The sequence below is a fragment of the Vidua macroura genome, chromosome 1 (genome assembly GCF_024509145.1).
Source record: "Vidua macroura isolate BioBank_ID:100142 chromosome 1, ASM2450914v1, whole genome shotgun sequence".
Classification (NCBI taxonomy): domain Eukaryota; kingdom Metazoa; phylum Chordata; class Aves; order Passeriformes; family Viduidae; genus Vidua; species Vidua macroura.
In genome coordinates this window covers 55,033,424-55,059,076 of record NC_071571.1, presented here as the reverse complement: position 1 = coordinate 55,059,076, position 25,653 = coordinate 55,033,424, and the positions used below count along the sequence as shown (strand labels likewise).

General features: G+C 36.7%; 1 protein-coding gene across 7 annotated transcripts in view; it reads right to left on the bottom strand.

The window, feature by feature from the left end:
* Positions 1 to 25,653, bottom strand: part of GOLGA4 (golgin A4) — a 72,450-nt gene that overhangs the window by 13,355 nt on the left and 33,442 nt on the right. For all 7 annotated transcript variants that reach the window (XR_008440117.1, XR_008440118.1, XM_053995406.1 and 4 more), the window contains 7 exons: positions 18,845 to 19,023; positions 17,695 to 17,826; positions 15,137 to 15,292; positions 8,471 to 12,546; positions 7,646 to 7,767; positions 6,397 to 6,527; positions 2,162 to 2,275 (listed from right to left, as the gene is read on the bottom strand). Coding sequence is in view for 5 of the 7 variants with exons in the window: in XM_053995406.1 (XP_053851381.1) it covers positions 2,162 to 2,275; positions 6,397 to 6,527; positions 7,646 to 7,767; positions 8,471 to 12,546; positions 15,137 to 15,292; positions 17,695 to 17,826; positions 18,845 to 19,023 (4,910 nt within the window). In the remaining 2 variants the exon portion in view is untranslated. The remainder of the gene's footprint in view (positions 1 to 2,161; positions 2,276 to 6,396; positions 6,528 to 7,645; positions 7,768 to 8,470; positions 12,547 to 15,136; positions 15,293 to 17,694; positions 17,827 to 18,844; positions 19,024 to 25,653) is intronic.

Here is a 25,653-nt window from a genome sequence, read left to right as displayed (position 1 = left end):
GGTCAGTGAAGAAGGAGGGGCAGGAGGTGCTCCAAGCACCAGAGCCAAGATTCCTCTGCAGGCTGTGGTAAAGACCATGGTGAAGCAGCTGTGCCCCTGCAGACCATGGGGGTCCACGGGAGAGGTAGAGATCCACCCGCGTCCCACGGCGGGGGTGCTCACACTGGAGTGGGTAGATGCCCTAGAGGAGGCTGTGATCCAGTGGGAGATGCTGTGGAGAGAGGGGAAGGTTTCACATTGCAGCAGTTTTGGGAGCACTGCTGCTCATGAGATTGGAACCAGGTTGGAGAAGTTCACAGAGAAGTGTCTCCCATGGGAAGGGACCCCACAGAGAGCAGGGATGGACTCCTCTCCCTGAGCAGCAGAAGAAAACTTCAGGTGACCAACTGACCAAAACCCTCATCCCGTCTCCTGTGCTGTCATTGGGAAGGAGGGAGGGGTTGGGGGAAGAGAAGATGTTTTTAAGGGCTTATTTTACTTCTCATTATCCTCTTCTGATTTTGTTTGTAATAAATTCACTTTGTAACTCTAAGTTGAGCCTGTTTTGCCCTTGGAGTATTTTCCCCTGGTCCTCACCTCAACTCATGAAGCCTTCACTAAAAATATTTTCTGCTCTGCCCAGCTGTGGCAGGGGAGGGTGAGTGAGTGGCTTTAATGGCTGCCTTGCATTTGGTCAGTGTCAAACCATGACAAGTGGGCTCTGGGTCTTCATCCTCCCAGTCCCTGCATCTGCCTTTCTTGACTTGGGTGGTGTGGCTGAAGCACTTGCCATTGAAGACAGAGGCACAGAAGTTGTTGAGAACCCCATCTTCCTCTTTGTCCAGGGTAGTCAGGTTTCCCATTTTCTTCCAAAGAGGGCCTGCATTATCCCTAGTCTTCCTTTTGTTTGCAACATATGTATAGAAGCCCTTCCTGTTTGCCTTAATTTCCCTGGCTACAACAATTCTAACTGGGCTTTGGTTTCCCTAACTTCGTCCCTAACTTCTTGTACAATTTCCCCATATTACTCTCAGGCCACCTGTCCTTGTTTCCACTTCCTAAAAGCTTCTTTTTTTTTTTACTCTGAGTTTGCCCAGCAGGTCCTTATTCATCCATGGACGCCTCCTGGAATTTTTGTTTGATTTACTCCTTGTTGGGATGCATTGCTTCTGAGCTGAATGCATGAATACATGAAATACCATTGCTGGTATATAAATTTGATATAACTGTCATATTAGTAATACAGAAGATGCATGTATAATACAATACTTAATGACTGCCTAGATTAATAGCAGACTGCTATAACAAACTAGGAGTGAAACAGTTAACAAAGAAGTCCTAAAGAAAAAGTACTCTTCAGACTTTTTATAATCATGTTTTAGAAGTTAGGAGTCTCTTTAAGAATCTTCCTCTAGATTAATAAGATTATGTAACACTATCAGTAGGTGAACAAGGGTTAATTAAGAATACAAGGCAGTCTTAGATTTCTGCTTTTCCTGTTATGAAAACAACTCATACCACGGGAAAGTATATACATGGTTTTGTACGCAAGTGCAAGGCCAAAGTAACAAATACTAGGACAGTGAGATAATTTGTACTTTTGGTTTCTAATATCAAATACATAAATTTACTCTCCCCAGGGCTACCTGTTGTTAAAATGAAAAAATTAAAAGTAAGGTCAGTATGAATTCTCATCAATGACTCAACAACTCGTACAGTTTTTCTCTCCTCAGTACAATAACAGTTAGTAGTATTTTCACCAAAGAATTCCTCAAATTAAAATGTAATCTCAGAAAGCCAAAAGAATGAAGGCAGTCTTCTTTCAATGAAGGCCTCTCTGTCCATAATTGATATATTCAAGGCACTATTTCAGACACCTCTGAAATGCAAATTTTTAAAAAATCACTCTAAAAATGACTTAATGGGATTTTCTTTCCTTCTAAAGGGCTTCCATAAACACATGTAGAGGACAAAAAAAAAAAAAAACCCACCTTAATAATAACAACAGAACTGAACTTTTCAACATACCAGTTAAAATTCTGCAGATTCTAAAGAGATTCATTTTGTATGTGAAAGTGAAGGCCAGATACATAAAGTCCAATTACGAATAAACTACAGAATTTCCCATGGACCAAGAATTTCACACTTAGAGATATAAAAACAAATGTCGCTGCCAGCTCACTTTTTCAGTGTTGCAATGTTCTTCTTCCGCAATCCTTTGTTTGTATTCCTTCTGCAAGTCTTCCAGCTGTGCCTGCAACTCATGAACTTTTGCTGTCATCTCTTCTTCACGGGACTTCAAAATACAGGCAAAAGGTTACTTATACAATTAATCGTTTAACTACTCAAAACTTTAAATATGGTGGACATAAAGCAATCCATACACGTTATACTATACACAGAAAAGATATGCTTGATGTTTGTATAAAAGCTAGTTACACCAGACTCCTACAGAATAGACCAAGAAAAAGAATTGGTGCTTAACAAGATTTTGTAGCCTCCAACAATAAAGATTACATAGCTAGGATTACAGTTACATTTTTTTTAATTCCAAAAAAGGTCTATTTCTCTTGGGCACTAAAACAGCATTCGAGTATAATCCAGTAAGTGCATGATGGTCACGACCTTCATGGAAGGGGTAAATGACAACACAGAATTAATTCCTATATTATGGAAGTGACAAGGACCTAAATCCTTTCCTCAGCCACTCTCACAAAGATGCTATGAAAGCAGTTTTAAGCACATTTTCCAAAACAATGACCAACAATTTCCTGTTGTCAAGGGTTTGGAAGGCAGTATTCAGTGTAGAGGAAAGAAGCAGTAACAAGAATGGTAGGGAGGAAATTAACTCTTCCTGCATAGGAGAAAGTACAATGACCTAAATCCTAGGAAGTTAATCCATCTATATGGCACTTTGCAAAAACAAGTATTTTTAAAAATTGTGTCCCCTCTGGCCTTTTTATGAGAGAATACGTTAGGGACCTTATAAAACAGCACTCCAATTCCTAGTGCATGTCTCTGTTGCTGAACAAAACTAAAACTCTAGTTTCACTCATGCTAACCGTACACAGCAGTCAGTCAAGTGATGGCTCTACTAACACAGTAGTACTTCAAGTCAAATTAGTACAATTAATTAACTGATAACAAGTCCAGAACTGCTGATGGAAAATATGCTCTATTCAAAAATCTCAGGAGTACAAATTACAATGATTTAGAATATTCTCTGGAAAAGTAAGTGTAGGACTTGAAAGCTAATGTAGGCTTAAACGACTCACAGTATGCCATTACTAATAAAATAATTACTTCCCTCTAAGACCAATTTTTAAGCTGTTCCTTGCACATGAGTTAAGAATAAAACACCTTCCCATGCAGCCCCTCAGTCCGGAATGCATCATCAAAAAGAAATTAGGCAAATCTACCCATAAATAATGGGTATGATGCAGTATTTGAGCAATACGATGCACTATCTGAGCAATTTTTACAGCCTCAAAGTATAAAAAATATCCAGGCTCAAGGAAAACCTTGCTCAAACATCATGACCTCCAAACAATGTTAGCTTCTATTCACTCCCATGATTTTTTCTATGCCCTCAGAAATGCATCAACAATTAATCATATCTAAAAAACTTTTTTCTTTTTTTATAAATGGTTATACTTCCCAGTTAAAAAATTCTCAATACCTGGCATATTAAGGGATAGTGATGGTTGTTGTTTTGGCTTTTGCAGATTTTTTAAATTTTTTTGTCCACCAAGAATCTAAAATTTTACAATTTGTACACAACTGTTTCATTTAATTAATCACAACTGAATGCACTTCATTCTTAGTTATAAAAGGTAGTTGAAAGTCTGAAAAGAAATTAAAATCAAAATGATGAATGACACTTTTGTAAAAGGGACATACCTGTGAGCAAATATTTGGATAAACCCCGGATGAGAGATTATTCTTTTGAATTTAAAATTATTAGCAATCAAGTGCGGTTCCAAAATGCTACTGATCTTCATTAACAGTAAGGACTTATTGTTCTATATAGCATCTGGCATACTATGAAAATAAACTACATGCTATTTGGATTTAATTACAGTTATAGACTAAGACCTCAAAAAAGTTATATTTTCCCAAATCTTAATCAGAAAGCCTATCCTATACTCACATGGAAGGTATTACAACAAATGAAAAGATACATAACTGAAGTTAGGTATTTTATTTTTCGTTCATAGTTAGGCTTAAAATAAACTAGCTGGAAAACAGCATTCAATTTTTCTCTAATGATATAATTTAGTTGAAGAAAAAATACTTAGCTCCCTAATTAGAGGCTATACCGATCTAAAAATCCTTTAATTAGGGAGACTTTCATGAAATCTTACGTGATATAAGTTTTCATAAAAGAAAACAATACATAAAGTAAAAGTGGAGCACTTCACAAGCAAATCATGTTAAGTTTAACAGATGCAATGATTCTTGCTTGTCTTCGAGGATAAATAAACCAAGTTAGACAATTTTTAGCATAAACCATGTTTAAAATGCAACAAAGCAACAAAGTTATATGAGCAAGATTCATTCTTGCAACTGGCTTTAATTTTGCTTCATCTTCTTACCATTTGAGACGAAGTTCTCTGCACAATATGAAATTTCTCAAATGCACCATAAGCCAAGTCAAGTATAAGTGAGGTGATAACTGGTAACTTTAGGCTAAATCTGGTGATGTATATGTTCCTATATCTATCAGAGATGTCAATGAACATGATATACATCCAATTTAACATAAATATTTCTCAACTTTTGAGATGCTTGCAATACTTCTTTCAGGAAAAAAAAACCTCAAAATTTTTTTTTTAATTCCCTAAAATTACAGAAATAAAAAACTCACACATATACCTATGAAAGACAGATACACAGAATACCCATGTATTTTGTAATTTAAAACATCAAACTACAGTTTATTTCAGTTCCAGGTAACTGTCATTGCCATCATCAATGAGATGCAAAAAAAGACAGTGTTCATGTCCTGCAATTGCATATAAGTCAAATTAGCCTAAACATTCAAGATCGTACAATGACTACATCATACTCGTTTCTGACATTAAAGATGAAAGGAGCAGAAAACACAGAGGAATTACACCTGCCTGACTTGAAATCACATACCTATCTGGGCCTATAAAGTAAGAACCTGAATGGCAACACACTGCACACTGAGGTAAGAAAAATTTAAATCCTCCAGAAATGCATAATTTAGACCTATATTATGAAAAAAATCCCTACAAAACAAAACAAAAACCACCACCAAACAAACAAACAAACCACATACACACACAAAAAAACCCTAAAAAACAAAAAACCCACAAAAACAAAACAAAAAAAAAACAACCAAAAAGCCCCCCACAACCTCCCCAAAAAACAACCTTGTGTTTTTAATATCAAACAATTTTTCTAAATTAGGAAACAAAAGAAGGGGACTCTAAATGTAAAACCCTGCTAATGCTATTCATCCTGCTAGAAGTTCAAAAATCAGAGTGAAACATACCAGCCTGCTTACATGTTTGAAATTTTGAGTATGAAGCAGTCAGTAATATTAAGTGCATAGATCTTTGGACTGGTAACTTATCACAAACAGTCGACTTACATCTTTTACTACTGCCTCTATTCATGGAATAGTCTCTTTTATTACACTATTTCTGCAAAGAGGACTAAGATTAACAAATTTAAAGCCTGCATTCCAATATGATGTACAGTCTAGTGCTGAAACCATTTAATGTTTTCAACATGTACAGGCAGGACTGGGAAAATTTACTTGGCAAAAACAGGAGGTATGTTTGGTGATGTATACTTACACTGAAATTAGCTGGTAACTTCTGGTTGAAATACTACTAGAGAAAAAGTATGTCTATCTGCAAATATCATGCAGACGAACTGTTCATTACAAGCAAAAAAAAAAAATCTTTACTAGAATAAAAACTATGCAAACACATTGCACCCTGCATGGAACAGAACCTTACTTTAAGGGCTATGGCACCAATCTCAGCAGGGCATCAGAGGAAGGAAATAGAGAATGAGACTGCCCCAAAACACTCTATTTATAAAAACAATACACCACCACCACCACCACAATTCTAGTAAAAGCTTAAATGTTGCTCAGTTTTTTCATTCCAGTCTGGAACACAAACTGCTCAAGGATGTAACGACTTAGCCATCTAACTTTTATTGAATGATCAAAGTTAGGGCTTAATTTCTGATGTCCTTTCATGCCCATAAGCTACAGAAACAAATATTTTAATTGCAAGCTAGGTCACCAGACATACCAAATGTAATTCAAGCAGTAAGACCTTTACTAGAAAGAATTACCATTTTTCTACCTAGATATGCAATCAAAAAAGAGTAATTTTGAAATGTATGTAGTCATATCACTTTTCAAAAAGGTACCTCAAGGATTTCTTCATATTTTTTCACAGTTCTTTTTAGATCATCATCTTTTTCAACAATTTTTTTATGCAACTGTGTTATCTCTATGTGATGATTTTCTATCAATTCATTTTCTACCTCCTGGGCTTTACCTACAAAAGAAAAAGTTAGGCAGTATTAAAAAAACATGGATTTGTTTTTTGGCTTTTGAAAAATTATGTCATAACTGATAACAAGTCCAGAACTGCTGATGGAAATTTTGTTCTATTCAAAAATCTCAGGAGTAGAAATTATAATGATTCAGAATATTCTCTGGAAAAGTAAGTGTAGCATTTACTAAATTTAAAAAATGCTTTAAAGTAACTACAAGGAAAAACTGCCAGGAAAATTCATTTTTCCACACTATCAGTTACTATTATGTCCCTTGATCCTAATATGTACAAAATTTGTTGCCTGCAGTTTGGTACCTGGAGCAATTTTTTCTACCTGGTGCTGGAACTAGTTTCTAGAAGATGACAACCAATATTTATTAACTAATTCTATCTCCTACTCTGTCTATAGAGATGTGACTGAAACTTTTGCAATCTTCAGAAACTCCTCACCTGTAGGTGTACTTCTAGTAACTGGAATAAAACCATACCTTTTGCTCACTTTTCTCATCTCCAAGTTACACTATGGTGGCAAAAGACTGAGAAGACGAAGTATGTTGTACTCTAGTTATAATCACATTGTGTTATAATTAGACATCATATCCGGTTGGTACCTGTTAGTGGTTAGTGAATGAAGTCTGCAAGATGCAGCTAAGAAAACGCAATTCTGATTCTCAGATGGATCTAAGTTTCTCTCCAGGTGCCATATATTCAACAATGGAATGTTAAAGTTTTTACTACTGGAGACAAAGTAGCATTGCAATGGAAACTTACCAATGCACTTTCACCTTCAAAATTTTACTCTCATTTTCTTTCCTTTGAAAGAAAGATAGGTATCTATGGCTGTCATGGGCAACTCTTGCCATGGCATATGTAAAGAGTGCTAGATCAAAGATCCTTCCTGCAGAACAGCTACATATGCATTTTCCTAATTTTACTACAATTAATATTTAAGTTATTTCCTGAGCAAGACAAGTTCTTCCCCTAAGTTCTCTAGACATTCATAAAACACATGTGTTTATCACAGTAACAGGTAAAACTGCTCCCCCAAAAAAACAATAACTGAAGATTCAGTTCTCTGACTATTTTACTAATTACAGTTATATTAATATTGCACTTACTGATTGTCTCTTTTACTGTTGTTTCCAATTCTCTCTCTTTTTGAGCCAGCTGAGTATTGAACTCTCGTATTAACTGCTTTAACGTGGAGTTGTGCTTTAACTCAATGTCTTCCTGTTCACATCTGTACAAAAATGTCAAAACATACAGCAAGGAAATATAACATTTCAAGAGTGTGTGAAAACACAAGACAAGGGAAGAGATCTGGGAATTTCTTGAAAACTATTTTAGAATGGGATGGTTTTGAATTATATGAATTCTGAGAGATTAAGGGAGGCTTAACTTCCTCTCCTATCTAATTCACCTGGTAGGCATAGGAGTTTCATTTAAAAACAACCCAGAATTGAACCCTTCCAAAGATATGGAGTTTTTGCTGAGGAAGTTGAAGAACTGGAAGAAAAGAATATGGCATAAAAAGAATTTTTAGGGAATTTTTAGAATTGCTTGAGAAACTATTAAAAGTGCTAAGAAGTACACCGCATTTTCTGCAGTACATATGAACAGTTATTGATATCAACTGAACATGAAGCTCTCTCAGTACTAAGTTTTAATAAACTTTGTGTCTGCTTTGAGAAAAATAGAATTTATTATATGCTTCAGCAATGTTGAAAATTACCACCACTTGAAACAGATCAGAAACGGAATTACTCTGCCAAATGTCAAATCTCTTTTCTTTCTGTTTCTCTAAGTCTATTTAGAACAACTAAAAAAAAAAATCATTCATTATTTCCTTGTTTTAAACTGAGCTTTAGAAAAGTATTCTTGAGGTTTTAGTGGCTAGAGATAAAATACAGAAATGGTAACACGGTCAGGAACAAAGAATTTACCTGATTTTTTGCTCCATATCCTCTAATGACTCCTTCTTTACTATGTCAAGCTCTTGCTGATGTTCCTTTCGCAGAGCATGTATGTCTTTTTGAAGACGGTTCACCTCTTTGTGTAGTTTCTGTTTCTCTCCTTCCGTCTCTTCCAGTTTAGTCTGTAAGTCCTTCTTCTGGTTCTGCATATCAACTACTAACTTCTGCAGCTCCAAAACAGATCCGCACTTTTCTTCAGCATTTTCCTCAAAAGCTTTCAGACTGTCATTTCTTTCACCCAACTGTTGCTGTAGACATTTTAGCTTTTCTTCATATCTTAAAGTCATATCTTCCATCTCAATCTTAAGCATTTCATTTTCCTTCACTATATTATTTTCTAACTCTTTTATCTTCTGTTCTAAAGACTGATTGACTGCCTCCTTTTCCTGCATTTTTTTCTGTAAGTCTCCAATTATATTCTCCATATCAAGATTTTTTTGTTCTTTAACTTTCAATTCTTCCATACTGCTTGTTAAAACATTTCCACAACAAGCATGCTCATCCACTAACAATGAATATTTTTTTGTTTGCTCCTCAAGTTCTTTCCTGAGACTTTTGGTCCTACCCTGCTCTTCCTGACGGCTCTTCTCAACACATTCTAGTTTTTTAAGGAGTTCTTTCTGTTTGTTTTGCAGTTCTAGATGACAGTCATTACTCTCTCGTTGTTCTTTCTCATACTTCTGTAATAATGCATCTTTTTCGGTTAAGCCCTTCTGTAACACCTGCATTTTCTCTTTGTATGTCTGTTGCACACTCTCAAGTAAGTTATTTTTTTCTTGTTCTACAGCAGCTTTTAAACTCTCTAGTTTTTCTACCATCTCCTTCTCTAATTCTGTGGAATCTCTTGTTGACTTAATTTTTTCTTCTAAGGACTCAATTTTGGCTTCTCTTTCCTGTACTTTCTGCTCCAACTTTTGTAACTGATCCTCCCTATCTTGCTTAAATTGCTGTTCCTTTTCTTCCATCTGAGACAGTAATTGCTTTCTAATACAACGTATTTTTTGCTCTGCTTTCTTTTTCAGATCAGCCAGCTTAGTGCTGTTCTCTGCATTCAGTCTCTCTTCTAATTCTTTCAGTTCTTCCTCTTTCCTTTTAAGTATTACTGACTTCATTTGATCAAATTCCTTCTCCTTTGCTTCAAAATCAGCTTTCAGTGAACTTATTTGCTTCTCAAGATTAAGCGCTTTTTCTTCAGCCTTCTTAAATCTATTCTCCTTTTCAAAAGCCACCTTCTCTGCCTGATGGAGTTGCCAAGCTATTTCTTCTTTCTCTGTGTGTTTTTGTTCATTACACTTTTTAAGTTCCTCCAACAAGGAATCATTTTCTAAGGTTTTCTGAGCAATGTCTTTTTCTAGTTCAGCAATTTTTGCTGCTTGTTTTTTTAACTTTGAGGTTAACTCATTTTCTTCCTTTTCCCTCCTGTTTTGCTTTTGTTCCAATTCACTTTTTAAACAATCAAGATTCTTGTTTTGTTTAGCCAGCTGTTCCTTCAGTTTATTTAGCTCTTCAACTTTTTTATTTGCTTCAGTATTGCTTAATTCAAGTTTGCTCTGCAAATCTTTGATAGTATCATGATTTTGTGTAAACCTGGTTTGTGCTTTCATCTTCCACTCTGACAGCTGGGCCATGCAATGATCTATCTGATCAAGAGCTGATGCTTTTTCTTGACTCAGCATCTCAACTCTGGATGATAACTCTTCTACTTGATTTAACAACTGCAACCGATCCTCTTGATGTTGTTTGCTTAACAGAGATATGGCTGCTTCCTTCTCTGTTAAACTTACTGTGCTTTCAAGTCTAACATTAAGGTCAGTAACTGTTTTGTTGACAGCAGACACTTCAGATTGTTTTTCCTGGAGTTCTTCCCTCATTGATGTGACAGCATTGATATTTTCAGATAACTCTTTCCTCAGCTGTGTTATGCAAGTTTCTTTCTCTGATGCTGCTTGCTGCTGATGTCCTCCCTCTTTTTGCAATTGTTCATTTTCTGTTACAAGTCCTGCAATGTCAGCTCTCATGGACATAATTAAATTGTCCTTCTTCTGCAGTTCTTGCATTGACTTTTGTAAAGAAATACTATCAGCAGAATGATGCTCTGTTATTTCTCTAAGCTTAGCTTCTAGTTCAGTTATCTTACTTGTTTTGATTAATATTGCTTCTTTAACCTTTGCAGTTTGACGCTCACAGTCTGCAATTTTACATGTTATTATGCCAATTTTCCCACTACATTTTTCAATTAATTCATTGCCTTTAGTTTGCAACAAAGCCTCAGCATTCTTCCAAGCATTTAACTGGGCTGTAAGTTCTCCTGACAACCTTTTAAACTCTGTTTCTTTTAGCTGAATTGTCTCTATTTTTTGGTCATAATTTTCATGATCTTTATACTGAGAAGATTGCACAGTTTGCAGTTTTCCTTCAAGAGTTCTCAATGTACCAGCCAGCTCAGTAATTGTGGCTTTGTCCTTCTCTTCAACTGTTTTCTGTTTATTGAGTTGTTCCTGAAGTCCTGTCTGCTGTTTCAGGGACTGTTTAAGATCACTTTCCAATTTTTTCAACTGTGTCTTCATGTCACTTTCCTTATCTGACAAAGCATTCATCTTAGCCACTGACTGCTTTAGCTGTTCTTGCAATTCCTTCAGGCATTCCTCCCTTTTCACTCGTTCTTCCTTCAGTTGGATTATTTCTGTTCTGGAGTCCTCCTTTTCAGCACTGAAGATGAAAAGCTTCTGTTTCAGGTCTCCAACTTCCTGCTCTTTCTCGTGCAGCTCCATAGCATGTTGTTCCTTGAGCTCTTCGATCTGCTGATTAAGTTTCTTTTCCCAACTTTGGACTACTTCTTCCAATTTCCTTATGTGGTCCTCAGCAAAACTCTCTAGTTGCTCTTTCTGATTAGATTCCAGTTTTGACACTGCATCGATTCCAGAGGAGCTGGCATGTGCCATTTCAAAAATTTTAGTATGGAATTCACTCTCTTTCTGACTGAATTCCAACTGCTTGTTTTCAAGCTCTTTTTTTAGTTTAGCTTCCTGCTCGGCAAGTTTATTTTTGAAAGTTTCCTGCATATCTTTTGATTTCTGTTTCATTTTCTCGACTTTCTTCTCCTGATATTTCAGTTTACTTTCATACTCTCCTTGCAAAGTACTAATTCTCTCCTCTGCAGCTAACAGTTTCTGTTTAAGCTCTTCCACTTGCTTGTTCTGTAATTTCTTCATGTGCTCCATTTCATTTTCCTTCTCAGTCAGACTTCTCTTCATCTCATCAGCCTTTCTTTGTAGGTCCTTCAGCTGACATTCATATTGCTGTGTTAGAGTGGTTACTTTCTTCATATATTCATTGCTTTGCTCCTCTAGCTTTGCAGTCACTTGGACAAGTTCAGCTTTAGATCTTTCTGCAGATTCCTTCATTTTCCATTCATGTGCTCTTAACTCCTCCAAATGTCTGTCCTTCTCCTCCAGTGATTGTTTGAGCTTGTTGAGCTCCTCTTTGAGTACCTTCTCAACACCTTGAATAGACATTTCATGCTCTTTTAACATTGTTTCAATCACTTCATTGTGCCGTTTCCTCTCTTCTTCCAACTTTCCTTTCAATTCTTGCTTAGCTTCACACACTTTACTATTTAATTCTGAGAGCTCTTGCTCTAAATCATGACGTATTTTTAGTGCTTCTGATAGCTCAGAAGACAGAGCTTCTAATTCTGTTTGTTTCACATCAAGTTTTTCTAATGTTTTTTCATTCATCTCTTCTATGTGTGCACAGAAAATGGTTTCTTTCTCTTTCAAAATGGTTTGTATCTCTTGTTGTTGTTTCTCTCTTATTTTTTCTATTTCAGTTATCTGTTGTTGCTTTAAAATTTCAAGTTTTTCTGTCCAAATCTTTTCTTGATGCTGTTTCACATTCTCCAGTTCTTTACTGTGTTTTTCAACCATATTGTTTATTTCCTTACTGTGCTGTTTTTTTGCAGACTCTAGAAGAGTATTTAATTCCTCTGACTGCTTTCTGTCATCTTGCAAATACTTTGCAAGAGAGCTTTCCAGTTCAAGAATCCTCTGTTAGAATACAGTTTAAAAAGAATATGAATATTCAAAAGGTAAAAATTTGATTATAAAAAATCTTACCAGGTTCACATGAGTACAGGTTACTTATTCCATTATTTTTAGTGAATGTCAACTTCTTCAATAAGCCTTTCATTCATCTGGTTTGTTCTCACTTTTGCTTCCATTATGGAGAGTTAGCTAATTAATAAAAAACTCCCTATCTCACTGCAGTGAAAATAAACACAAAAAACTGAAAATAATGTAACAAATTCAAATAAAGTAAGTAGTGATATTTATGAGAGGTATGTTCACATTTTCTTCTTAAACTAAAGTACCAACATATAGGATGAAAAATATAGGGAATTTACAATAGTATTATGGCGTTTTGTACGTACCTACTGATTTATCATAATTCTACCTGCCATGGAAATGCTGCCGTAAAGCTTTAATGCCTCTTCAGGCAAAATTTTGAAACAAGTATCTGGGAGTGGTGGAATAATGTACAAACTTGCATTAGCAGAAAATACAATCTTACTCATTACATAAAGCAAAGGATACTTCAAAAATTTAAGCAAATCTTTTTGCTTACTGTGGTGGTGCACTCCCCCCTCCTCTCAGGCTGCACTGATATCTGAGAAATGCTTGCTAGGCCTCAGCCTTGAAAAAACAGTACCTGGACTCAGCTCTTCCCAAGCTTACCAAAAACCCTGTCTCTTCCCAGGAACTGCTGCTGTATAACAAGCTCAGGTTTTCCTTACGAAAAGAACTGGAAACTATTTTTCTCGCTTGAATGGCATAATATCCCTGTTCTCACTTTCAAAGAAAGTGCCAACACAACTGCAACCAGGATGAAACACTGTTATGACTAAATCCCACTCTCTAGCGATCCTGTAAACAGCGGTCCAAAATGGGGCCCTTTGAGCTCTCCTGGACCACAGCAGGCTGCAATCAGCAATCTTCCTCTAAGTAGGACACCTGTCATTACTAGTGCACTCTTAAGATTTTTTTACTTGGAGGATTGATAAAAAAATTACGAATACTGGGCCAACATTCTCACTCCTCGAGGCTCAACCCTTCACTTGTTGGGGAGGTGCAAAGGCATCCGAAGTGAGTATTTCACTTACCTTTGAGGGGAAATTTTCACAGGCACCTTGCTGGCTAACCCTTTATGTCTGTGTGCATGCACATGAGCATATGCTATAGCAAAGCTAGGAGAAATGCTGCTTTCTTAGATTTTTAAGCACCTTAGGTATCTACGTAAGTTAGACCTGTAGTAAGGTTAAGTCATTGAGTTGTAAGCTAAGTGGAATGCTGCTAAGTGTTTTCTTTGCTAAGTTGCTAATTTTAACTTATAGGTTAAATGCTGTTAAATGTTATTCCTCTTTTAAATTGTTAAGGTAAGGTTGTAAGTTGAGTTAGGTATAAGTTAAGTGTTATTCCTTTGTTAGATTGTTAGGTTTAAGGTATAATTTAAGTCAAAATACTTTTAAGTTTGAGTGTTGTTAAACTTTTAGACAGTATTTTCATCTGTGCTCTCACTGTTCTTTTGTCACACGCACCTAAACACACACACACCCACCCACACACCCCGCACTAGACAGTTCTCAGTTCATTTCTGTTTGATTGCCTGGATTTTGTTTGGGTTTGTTGTTGCTTGTTTTTCCTTAGTGTGCTTTAACTGCCCTCTAAGTAGTAGACTGAATCTTGCCAACGAACTTTGTTGTGCTGTTCACCTACCTCATTTAATATTAAATCTGGTTTTCAATGATACCCTTGCTGCTGATTTTTTAAAGTGATTTCAAACACTCGTTTGTAACACTTACTAAAGTATCCTTATAAGCATTTGTAAGGTAGCAGTACCCAGAAATTAAACAGTCTGAAATTTAACCCCTCTTTATAACATACCTAAAAATTAAATAAATGGATATGAATTCATATCCCACACAATGCTATAAAGCGAATGTATTTCTATATTTTGCTGATGCCTTAAGTTTTAGCTTTCATATTTTTCAGATTCTGTGCTGCTTAGGTGTATAACTTTGAGCTTCATATTAAGTGTTAGTAAGCTCTCTTCACAGAGTAGATAGACAAACAATCGTTTTTCAGCTTGAGACCAAGGACAACCATTACAAGTTTCAGGCCCAAAAAGCATAAACAACAGTGGACTGAAGAGAGAAAACAAGATGGATGGGACTTCATAATCTGAAGCCGTAATTGGACAATTAACCCCAATATGCAAATGGACCAAAACTTATAAAAGTGTTGGTCCTAGTGACCATTTTGGATCCATCTTGGGTGTAGCCCTGGCCAGGCTCTTGTACTGCCCAAGGTGTGTCCTTTTAAGGCCTTTCAATAAATACCTACTTTATTCTCTTAGCTCTGTCTGGCCTCTATTCCAGATCAGCCTCTAAAGACATCATGCCTTATCTTAAAAAATCTTAATCTTAAAAAGAAAACTAGGGGCTGCACAATAGCATGTCAATATATTAAACTTTTGTCACTTTAATCCCACAAAACCCAGTCACAACAAATCACCATTTGTAAACTTGTCACAGTTAAACACATACTTGTAAATGCTTGGTCTTTTGGAATCTTTACTCACAGTTCTACAAGTCTCTACTTCTTGATGCATCTTCTCAACTTTCTTGTCACACTCAGACTGTATGGCTTTCTTCTGCAGCTCTAATTCTTCTAAAGCTAGGGATTCTTGCTGCTCTTGCTCTTGAAGGACATTTAAGCACTCACTCTGATTTTTTTCCTGCATGAAGAAGTACAACTAAACAATAAACTATAGTCATCATACCTTCAACAATATTATGATAGGATATTTTCAAGTCAGTAAATAGGAGTCATACACTAATCACCTTTATTTTCTACACAAAAACAAATGGAGTTTGTTTTCAATTTGTGAAAACATCACTGCAATAAATCACTTCTTTTTTTTTTTTTGAAACCCCTTGTGATAGATGAGTAATGTGATGATTGACTCTCACAATTAACAGACAAATATCATGTATATAGGTTAAGAAAAGTTTTATAGATTTATAGTTATGTTTTACCCCCTGCGTTGTGATCAAGGGACAGCTGGGGTTGGGACATTTGGGAGGGTTGGTTTGTCACTGTAGTGACATCTGCCCTCCAATCAGGATTTGAGGACACTGGACAGTGAAGAAAGAATCGATGGACAAAATTTTGGGAGAGGCTAAAGTGTTAAAAGGCAAAACCTCCATTGTGTGGGTGAGCACATGGTGGGGAAAATCCTCTCCTCTCGGCGCTTTCTCTATTCAGTCTTCTGTTTTATTTTTGAGACAGTTTAGTAAACCTTTCTAAATTTATGAAATGTGAGTATCCATTTCTCACACATGTCTTCGCATGAAAAACATAATGCAATCAAGCCTTCCATTTTGGTTAATTTACCACTATTAATTGAGGATAACATCTGAGATGAGTTGTTAGGGGCTGGGTTTTGGTTTGGGTTTTTCTTTTTCCTGTTCCTTCCTTGTTATTTGTGGAATTTTGTTCCCATTGAGTTGCTAATAAGCACTGATAGCAGGGAGGGGGAAACTTCTTTGGGTTTTTTGGGAGGTTTTTTTTTTTGTTTTCTTTCTGGCTGGGGGAAGGGGCTGCACTCTCTTTCGGTTTCGGAGGAGGAGGGTCAGAGCCGCTGCTCCTGGGGAAAGGAATTCCACTGCTGCTGCCAGAGCCCAGTCGAGAGCTGCTTCTTGTACCGTGGGGTGAGTCTCTGCTCGTGAGAACAACCACAGAACTGAGACCTTATTAACACTTACCTCGGTAAAAAAGAGACCTATCACCATCTGCTCGGGTGCCCACGATCCTGAGCTCGGCTCTGCCTGCCCTGCTGGGATCCCCTCAGCCCCTGCTTTCTGAGATATCCTGCCGGCCCAGCTTGCTGTTTTCTGAGAGTCCTGCTAGGGGCACAGGAACTGGCTGTCCCAAGGTTTTGTGAAGCAAAGCATCTCTTCCACTCCTTCCCATCTTCGGACAAAAGCCACCATTGCCACGTGCTCCCCGAGCCCGCGCCACAGCGCCCCCTGCAGCCGCGGGGCAATCATCGCACCTGCCCTGTCCACCGGGAGCCAACAGCGCCCCTGCCGGCTGTGACTGTAACTACACCAAAGGGGAAAGTGCCGCAGCCAAAAGGCTGTCACTGGGTTCTGGGTTCTGTTTGTTGTTAATGCTGTAGTTGTTGTTGTTTGTTTGCTTTATTATACGTACTACTAAAGAACTGTTATTCGTATTCCCATATATTTGCCTGAGAGTTCCTTAATTTCACAATTCTAAAACTTCAGAGGGAGGAAGTTTACACTCTCCATTCCAAGGGAGGCTTTTTCTGCCTTCCCTGGCAGACACCTGCCTTGTAAACCAAGACAGGAATAAAGTCTGTTCTCACTTGATTCCACTGCTAAGATATTTTAAGCTTGTTTCTTACAATTAAGGAAGTAACCTGTGAAACAGGTAGAAGAATATACTCAGGACAGGGCTGTTGAAGTCTCTCAGTCCTAGTCACTATCCATCACAGAGGGGTACAAAAACCAATCCATTATTTGTAACAAATATATATAGATTATATATATACATATATGTTACATATATATCAAATATTTAGGGAAAATTACATTATTATCTATAGTGGATTACAGTTCATGAAAAAGTGCAAAGAATTCCAATAATTCTTCTCAGTCTGATCTCAAAGAAAATTCTTCTTCTTATGTCAAACACCATGGATAGTTAACCCTGCTCACATAACATAATATAACCAGATACAACTATACAAACACTTTTCAAACAGCTTCACTTTTTGTATTTCTTTTACTTTAGTTCCTGGGCCTGATTGCCAATGATCCACGGATAGATATTAAAAAAGCAAGTCTAAAAAAATTTCAAAAAAATAGTTTCCACAAGATACAGCTGTTACTGAACACTGACAGTGATAAGTTATCATTACTCAGTCTGGGTCATTGCAGCTGCTTTCTTTTCATGGTGCTGAAGTCTCTGAGCTATTTGACTTTTGGAAAGCACTCCTATCTTTGAGCACAGGAGGACTCTCACTGTGGAATAGTTCAAGACAATTAGCTCAAGACTGCTAATCCAAACTCACACTTAGAGAAATGTCTTTTTATGCATTTTAGTTTTACTTACAAGAGCTGCCTTCATCTTCTCCTGGAATACCTTTTCTTGAGCCTGTAATCTCTCATTTAGCTCCTGATCTTTGGTAGCCAGTTCTTTTTTATGTATTTTTTCTAGTTCAGCAACTCGTTCCTCTGAAGATTTCTGTGAATCAAAGTCAGAAAAAACTAATTTTGAAATATTAACTAACAAAACACTTTATATTTTTTCTTAATAAGAAAATAGTGCAACAGACAGAAGAAACTGGAACCATCTCTTTGCTCTTTTTGAATAAGTTATGATCACTTGGAGTACTTAATATTAAGCCCTGACAGTTCTTATTTTCAAGCTTTAAGTTATCCATCTTCCTTCTCAAGTCTTTCATAGTTGTACTAAAGGAAACACCACATTTTTTAAAGACTCTTCTTCCAAGGCAAACTTGATGTTTTCAGTTCAAACATGATAATACTTTGGAAAAGGAACTTTTTTGTAGCTTTCCCAGTATTCTTATTTTATAAGCCAGAAAGTCAAGTGGTAATACTCTATGTAGACAGTTATCTACAACCTACACACATGTTTTATTTAAGAATAATGTAAAGCACGTCAGTGGTCCCCTTAAAGCATCAGTGTATTCTCTTAGAAAAATTAATACCATTATGAATGTTATTACAAGAACTGTAACTTAAGGGTGTTCAAATTTACAGCTTTGCAAGGCATGTGAAATATTCCAGCAATTCCTATATAAATACACCCAATGAAGGAAATTATTTTAACCCGCAAACAATATGGTAACAAGTTCTTAAACATTTACACAGACTCAGCTAGGATAATGATTAAAAGCTAAAAGTGATTAAAACCCAAGATCCTGGTGGAGATGTGTGAGCTTCCTGCAATTAATGTCTTCTTGTCTCTGTTTACAGTCTCAAGTATACTTCTAATAAATAATTTTATTAAATACTGTGAAGCAAAGAGTAATACTATTTATTTTTACATGCCATTAATGAACTGATTTAAATTGCTGAAGAAAAAACATCTATGAAGAGTTTTCTATTTTTCATTAAGTAAATCTTTAATCACATAAAATAATTTTTATGGGTTTTATTAACTAGCAAAAGCTTTATAACAGAGTTCTATCATACTGATATATTTTACAACAATGGCTTAACTGTAATAAAGTTTTTACCTTCATAATCTCAACCACCTCTTCTTTCACTCTGGTTAATTCCCGCTGAAGATTTACTCTCTCTTCTTCACTTGCCTTTTCTACTGCTTTAATTTTTTCATCCATTTCTGTTTGCAGTTTTTTCCGGGCTTCCTCTGTCTTTTGAGCAATACTTACAGCCTTCTCAAGCTCTTCAAAAGCTGCGAAGAAAAAAAAAAATTATATGATAATTGAGAAATAGCTATATATTTTGATAGAAGAATTTCACAAAAAAAAGTACCTAGGAATTCACTTAGGAACTTAGGAATTCACATGTTTATTTTCTGGAAAGGAAAAAGAACTGACAAACAGATGTGAATTTCTTCCAATACATCCTGTAGCTTCTATTTCTTTGCCTAAAATCACTATAAAATGCATAAACCATATTAATGAATGTACTATAACACTCCTCCCTATACCTGCTGAGTAAACTTTGAAGTGGAAAATAGCTGCACAAAAAAAGGTAATTCACACTAAAACAAGCAGACAGAAACAAACCAAGAATGACTACTATGCAAGTCAGTTATTAGTGGGTCATGAAGAGTTTCTCCTGAATAGAACACTAATATATAATATCAGGCACTTTATATACCTAAGAGTAGTTCCAAACTGTAAACCCTAGAGAACAGTTTCTTTAAACTGTTTTTCATAGACCCCACAGAGATGGCTTTGCTAATTTAATTATCTCACTATTTACATTTATTATACACTTCTACCAGTGTAGTAGCTGACTGTCAGGTGTTGCATCCCAGATTGGTTCAGTTAGGGGTTTTAATAAATGTTAGTTAGCCAGTTCTATGTACCCCCATTTCCCCCCCACGATAGTTCGCTCTGAGTCACTCACCATTGGAGCTTTCCCATGTCAGTCTTGTAGTCACCCCCTGTTCGTTCCTGAAAGTTCTGTGACAGTCACCCCATCCTTGTATTCCTATTTGTCCCGGAACCCTGTACCCACCCCTATTATGTTCCCGCTGGCTGCCGTGGTCCACGTCACTCCCCTGTTGCCTGTCCCCACTGGGTAAGGGGGGCTTCCGCCCCTATTTGCCCGCCCCCTATATAACTTCATGCTTCCTTTGAAATCTTGTCGCCATCTTGACCACGCACACGCTAGGGGACGCCACTCCAGCCACCGCAGCGGCCATGCGGCAATAAACATTCTCCAGCCACGCAGGACAAGGTGTGCCTTCCTTCGTCCCTTTATCTACTCTCAGCGTCGGCTACAGAACGCGGCAAACCCACGCAGAGGCTCAGCGCTAGAGCCTCCGAAGTCGCAGCAGCCCCAGTCTCCCGGACAAAGTGCAGAGCCTAGCCGGGCTCCAGAGCCACCCAGGACCGGGGAGAAGAACACAATGCCGCAGTCAGGCACTTCTAACTTCATAAATAAAATGTAAAAATAAAAAAATTAAAAGTTAAGATTTGCTCCCAGAAAACCTGAATAGCTGTAAATTGTTTCAAAAGAACACTCAAACAGCAGTGTTGAGATTTATTCACTCGTGCACAGGATGCACAAATCCACTGAAACTCATTTTAATTTACAAAATAGAAGCAATAATTCCACAGCTTCATCTCATGCTAAGAAGTATTCTAACATGCTTTATTCACTTCACAGATGATAATTTAGATATAAAAAGAAAGTAAATAAATTCCAGTATTGTGAGCTTGTTTATTTATTCAATATCCCTAAAGCTCACTACAACTGATGTCAGAGTCTATACAGAATTCCACAAGACTAGAGTTCAATCATTATTAGGGAAATCTCTTTTCCTGAATGAATAATGAATGTGGAAAACTCTGAAGGATGGTAAACCGGCTGGGGAAAAGCTTACCATGCTCCCCTGGAGGGACAACCCTTAAGCAGCAGCTTTGGTCATGGCGAGGAAAAAAGCATGCCCCAGAATGCATTGTTGCCATATGTTGATTCTATGTTGATCCCATTGGCCCTTCTCCTTTGTTCCGTCCCTGTGCCCTCATCTCATTCGTTCTGATGTTCTGCCCTGCTCCTCGCTATCCCTATATAAACCCCTGCTCTCTCTGCCTAAAGGAGTTCTTTGTCCCTGGACCCCTTCACGGTAGGAGCTCAATAAAGACCCTCCACGTAACCCCATACGAAGACTCTGTCCATTCCTTCTGCGTTGCTTGTGGCTGGAATCTCCTGAGAGCTGAAATCACTCGACAAGAGCAAGATGTGCATGTGCACCCAGGACGTCTTTTTAAAGACACTTCTCTGGGAAGGTTGTGGCACTCTACCACCTTCGCCCACTGCGACAGAAAACCCTTGTAGCATATTAAAAAAATTCAGTCTCAGAACATCCTACTGTATGGTTAGTACTTTGCATAACAGAATTTTGGCAAAACACCTCTGTAAAATCCAAAAACACAGTGCCGATATCAAGACTGTAATTTATCAGAGCACAACCTCCTAGAAGTATATTATTCTATTATACCCTGGACTACTTGGACTCTATTTTGCAAGGAAACAGAAAAAAAGAAACTTCTAAAGTGTTATTTAGTATACTAAGCTTTCTGCCAATAAACTCTGTCTCCAAAAGAAAATCATAACAGACTGTCACATCTCTAGTTTTGATTCATCATTAGTTAGTAGGCATTCACAGCAGTAATTGCAATCTTTGCTTTTTTTGAAATCATCTTTAATACTATTCAAGCATGTATATTTGAGAAGTGAGCAATAATTTCCAATCCACATCTTCTGACAACATTAAAAACTGAAGATTTTAACCACAGTCTATACTTTTGAGGCAGTGCTGCAAATGTTTTCAAGTAACTTAATTCCATAAAACTGGATTCACCCAAATTCTGACCTTCTACGGAATTTTCTTCTGTTTTTTGAGGAAGCCTTTTTCTGACTATTCACAGCAACAATCATGTTTTAAGGCAAAATGGGGCTGTTATTGACTCTGGCAATACCAAAGCAGTCCACTGTACCCACTTTTCCACTTCTGGTTCTGCTTAAATGCTAAAACGGTTAAAAAATTAAGATCACTAGAGGTTATTTCAAGCAGAAACAGTCTAAAATGTAATACAAGCATGCACAAGGCTTATAGTTCCTTATTTTGCACAGTTCTTCACAGCCCTATAAAGGCATTTTGCCACCTGCCATCTACAGGACTCAAGTTCTCCCCCCTTGCGACACCAGGCTCAAGTTGATTAAGAATACTGCAGAATAATGCAAAACTGTGTTTGGAGAATGGCCCCTGATGTTCCTCTCAGTCCTAAAAAAGCAGGCCAAGCAAAACTGGCAAAGTCCTTCAGTATTATAGCACCATCTTTTCTCAAAATCAAACAAAAAACAACCAAACAAGCAAACAAAAATATAAAACAAAACAAAAATCCAGCCCACCCTATTGACCTTTGCAAAGTATAGCTTGAAACTAAAGCCTGCAAGTAGAACATTAAATTATTTCACTTTTCCATACACATTTTCTGATTCTTGTTCTGAGCATCATATGTATATCATTTTCATTTCAGAAAAATGTTCTTTTCATTTTCCTTTATTTTCATTTTCTCTTTCCTTTTCTGCAAAAGGAAAGAGAATACAGTTGTCATAGCCCACAGATCAGCGAAAGAGAAGATCCAGGTTCACAATAGGACTGATTACTGATATGAATTGCTGAGAAACATGCAGTACAAAGCTGCATCACCATAATCACAAGCAGGATGCTAATACAAAAACTAGACAAAAGCTAATGTCTAAAAAGCCAAGAGGTTATGAAAGCACAAAGGAGCAATACTTCAATAAATGCAGCTAGGTCTCTAAAAGTTAAATTATATGCATCTCAGGCACATTAAGCCCTTAAGCAAAACAGAATATTTTCATTCAAAGTAGTTAATTCTAGTGTAGCTGGATGCAACCAAGTTTCAAACCAGCAGAGGGCTAAACTATCATCAAGCAGACAGAATGTCTCCATTAATGTGTCTCCATTATCACTGTTACTTTTAATCTGTGAGAGATTTTAATTCTCTGTATCAAAACATGAAATAAAGTCCATGTTTTTATTTAAATATACCTACTCTGAATGTAGAGAATAAAGGCACTGCCTCTGCATTCTTCTCCAGCCTGCAGAACTTTGTTCAGGGAAGATCTTTCAACCAAGTATTGGTTGAATGAAGTCTCACAAAAGCACATTAGCAAATTGGAAATAGAAACAAGCACACCAACAGAGTTTCAGGTTCATCTTGCAAAACCCCATTCGTGTGACAAAGCCAGACAAATTGAAAACCTTCCTGTGCAGTATGTAAATCATAAAAAATGAATCCGAGCAAAGTTTAAGGAGTGCAAGGTTTGCAAACCTGTTTTTTATACAACATATGCTGAACAGTTGACTACTTTACCTACACCACTCCAAAGTACCTGTCTCGGCTCCCTTCACCTTGCCCCTCCCACCCAGAGTAACACTTGGCACTGCAAAGCCTTCTAGTTTCCTCTGCTGGCGCTGCATACCTTTTCTCTTTGCCTAGAGTGCCTCCTAGTGCTAAACATTGCAAAGGAAGCAAACCAGCTTTGTAAAACGGCTGGCAAAGGAGGGATTCATGTTCAATTTCTTAGGGCTCAGAGCAGGCATCATGTCCAAATTTCGGAAAAAAAAAAAGGTTGAAATCATTCCTATAGCTAATTTGTGCATCTAGGCAGGATTTTAAATACACAGTGCAAGTCTTTTTTTTCACTGAAGAAAGATGCAAAGCATATGTTAATTAAGCTTACAAAAGAAATGGTGCCTACAAATAGGATTTGCTTTCTGAAGACTTTGTTTGCTAATAGACTATTAGTAAGTCAGTAATCTGCATCCTGAGAAGTCATAAAGTATTTATGACTTTTCTCAAGAGAAAAAAACTTAAGTTTAGCTGGAAATTTACAAATACTAAAGAGATCTCTGTTGAAGTAAAAAAAAAAATGTGTTGCAGTTACCTCAAGTAGAAGTGCCTGAGAAGCACAGAATTTATGTTTTAGAACCTAGTTCAAGCTCCCAATGTGTGATGTAAAAAAAAGCAGTGCCCTTACCCCAGTCCTGTTCATACAAGGCTTGGGAAAGGCACCATAATTCACTTATTGGCATGTGTGGATGCACAAAAACAAGATGCTCTGTGAGATTTCAACTTAAGGTAACTCTAACTACAAAAATAAAAAGAACTTAACTGGGGAGACCAAATTACAGTTTACACTGTTTTGTACACAACAAAAAATAAGCATACATATCTTTTCACAATTTCATTACACAAAAATGCATTCACATTAAATCAAACACTGGAGCAATTCACTAAAGTCCTGATTTACAAAGAAAAAGGCTAGAGATCTAACAGTAGGCAAGATAGCATGGAAAACTATACCACCTTTTAGTCTCCAAGCAGCACTACAAAAGTAAATTTCAAGTGTATTATGCTTATCCTTATTTTACTGTAACATAAATGAAATTAACATTTCTACTTCATTCCATGAATTCAGTTCTTCACTAAACCATTATATAGAAAAAGATGTCTAGAATTTAACAGTCTAGATGCAGTTCTGTGCCATATGGTCTATGATGACCCTAGCAGAGCAGGGAGGTTGAACCAGATGATACACTGTGGTCCATTCCAACCTTACCAATTCTGTGGTTCTGTGAAAGTCACCTTACGTTCACTATCCAAAAACCCAAACTTTAAATGTTGACCTCAAATACATGAAATTGCCCAAATCATAAAACCTTTACAACTCAAATGTTGAGGCCTAAAAAGCAATTTCAGGCTCTCCTGGTATGCAAGATGGTTTTCTCAAATAATTTAGTTCAAAGGTATTGAACCACACTAACACTGTAGATTACAATATTTTTGGAATGTATTAAGCCAAGGATGTAATAGAAAAATCTAATAAAGGTCACCTTACAATTCTGTCTTAAAAGCAGTGTTAACTAATTTTCCAAGGGTTCCAACACACATATATGCATGCTTAAAAGACTATAATAAATAAATGCACTCAAAGGTGAAGTTGATACTTATGCACTGTAAAATCAACCAAAGCACTTAAAATTTTTGTTTAAAAAAGAGCACATTTAACCACAAATCTCCCCCTAGAAAAGTGTAGTGTACTCAACACAACATTCATTCAAATTAAATTACTTCTCATTACAACAGGAAGTTTTTTAGTTGCCTACAGAATCATCTCTAACCTGATTTCAGCTTCTGGCCAGGCAAACTTGAAGAAATTACTGTATTAATTAGTGTGTGTGGATAGTATATTAATAATTCATAATTGTTTCTCCTGCCTCAAGAAACACTATTGCATACAGCTATGATAATAACTTCATATCTACCGAAGTATTAAAAGATTCTTCACCTTCTTTTTTTAATCATGAAGAGCATCCTAGTCTCCCAGTACCAAACAAAATACAACTTTAGTAGGACTGACTTCTGAAGTATGAATTTCCAGAACTAAAAAGACACATGCAACCTTGAAAGGGTAGGAGAGGAAGGCACCTAATGAAAATGTTTGTTACTTTTCAAAAGATGGATGTTCCAACTGGTTTTCTGCATTACAGCAGAATGATCTATCCAAATTGATCTTTAAAATTGCAAGTTCTAATCTAAATCTGCATAGATTTAAAATAAACCACTATGAACTGCATTGTTTGAACTCTTCATTGTTTTTTAGAGAAAGAAAATATGTATAAGATTTTATTCAAAGTAACACCTGAGCTTTTGCCAAAAGAGTGAGCTTCTTTACATGCCCATTAGAACAAATTAAATTATTCTAAAAGAATTCTTATGTAGTACAAAACAATTTCACTGTTTAAAAAACA